The sequence below is a fragment of the Triticum aestivum genome, chromosome 3A (genome assembly GCF_018294505.1).
Source record: "Triticum aestivum cultivar Chinese Spring chromosome 3A, IWGSC CS RefSeq v2.1, whole genome shotgun sequence".
Taxonomy (NCBI): Eukaryota; Viridiplantae; Streptophyta; class Magnoliopsida; order Poales; family Poaceae; genus Triticum; species Triticum aestivum.
The window spans coordinates 597,305,512-597,306,860 of NC_057800.1; the positions used below are offsets into that span (position 1 = coordinate 597,305,512).

Sequence of the window (1,349 nt, forward strand, 5' to 3'; positions counted from 1 at the left end):
GAAGGCAGGGGAGGCCCTGATTCGAGCGACGGGGAAAACAAGGTGGACGAGGGGATCAGGGAGGATCTCGATGTGGGATTTGGAAAGTGGAGGCGCCAGGGGGAAGGATGGGACAGCCCTCCTTGATTTTAGGGTTAGACTAGTACATACTCCCTCCGTCCGGGAAAAGTTGTCTCCGTGACGTTTTTGCAAAAAACTCCTCCCTAGACTTCCGACATAACCCGCACTCCTCGTCTTCTCCGGTCGACACTCCGCCACTCCGACACAGGCGCATGGACGCCGGAGCTGCCCTGCGCCGCGCTGCTCTCCTGCTCTCCCGTGTGTCCTCCACCACCACCGCAGCTGCCTTTTCCGCCGCTCCCTTCTTCCTCGCGCAGAATCCCTGCCTCCCTTGCCTGCCTCTTGAATCTCTCCTCTTTCTCCCTAAAAATCGTTTCTTCTTTCTCCCGCCGCATCTCCTACTCGCGCCCACCCCGTCCCTCCTAGCATTGATGGAAGAAGCGTGGCGGCCCTTGGCTCGGCGGTCGGCTACGCTGCCTTCCGCCCCCGCCTCCCCCCGGCGCCGCCGCCTCGGCACCCGTGGCGTGGGGTGCGGCCATGATGGCGCGCCGGGAGACGGTGGCCAAGGAGTTGTCCGCGCAGGCGGTGAGCCGGATCGTGTCCAGCTGTGCCAACTCGACCGGCCTGGCCCCCGTCCACCCATCGTCGACGCCAACGCCGTCATCTCGCTCGCCTCCACCGCGGGCCGGCTGGTCAAGATGCCAGAGGTGCTCAAGGAGGTGCGCGACGCCACATCGCTCTGGAGGCTCGCGCTCCTGCCCACCCCCGTCGAGACCATCGAGCAAGAGAGGTCGAATGTTTACTTTAGCCGGCCCAAACCCTTGTATTGCTGCTTTCATTTGCTGAATAGAGCTTAAACTCTGCACTTTCATGGACTAAAGTTCATTTTTCTTGATTCTCTCTGCATTGCTGTATTCAGTAGGGCCAGCTCGAACCGTGTGCACCAGGAAGAAGGCTAGCTCGAACATTGTTTGGTGAAGCAAGCAGCTGAGCTGGTTTTGTTCTTGTCGCCTTGGATTGTGCAGCGATTGGAGGAGGACTTGGTGTAGAGGAATGGAGTACGAGTACGGATGCTGCTTCCGTTGATCTCAGGTGAGCTTGCTAGACGAGTACAGATGCATCCTTGGTGATTTTAAAACTACTGTTAGCCATGGAATTTGAGAGAGCAACCACACATTGAAACAACATTGGGCATACAATATGCTTTGATCTCCAATGTTCAACTACTATTAGCTTGAGATGAACATACAGTATGCTTGACTGTATAACTGTAAATTTGCCTGAACATA

General features: G+C 56.8%; 1 protein-coding gene across 1 annotated transcript; it reads left to right on the forward strand.

Moving 5' to 3' along the window:
- Positions 1–272: 272 nt before the first annotated feature.
- Positions 273–1,103, forward strand: LOC123057022 (uncharacterized). Its single transcript, XM_044480201.1, has 2 exons — positions 273–850; positions 980–1,103. Exons 1-2 carry the CDS (start codon positions 273–275, stop codon positions 1,017–1,019), a joined length of 618 nt encoding a protein of 205 aa, XP_044336136.1. The 3' UTR covers positions 1,020–1,103.
- The last annotated feature ends 246 nt before the right edge of the window (positions 1,104–1,349 follow it).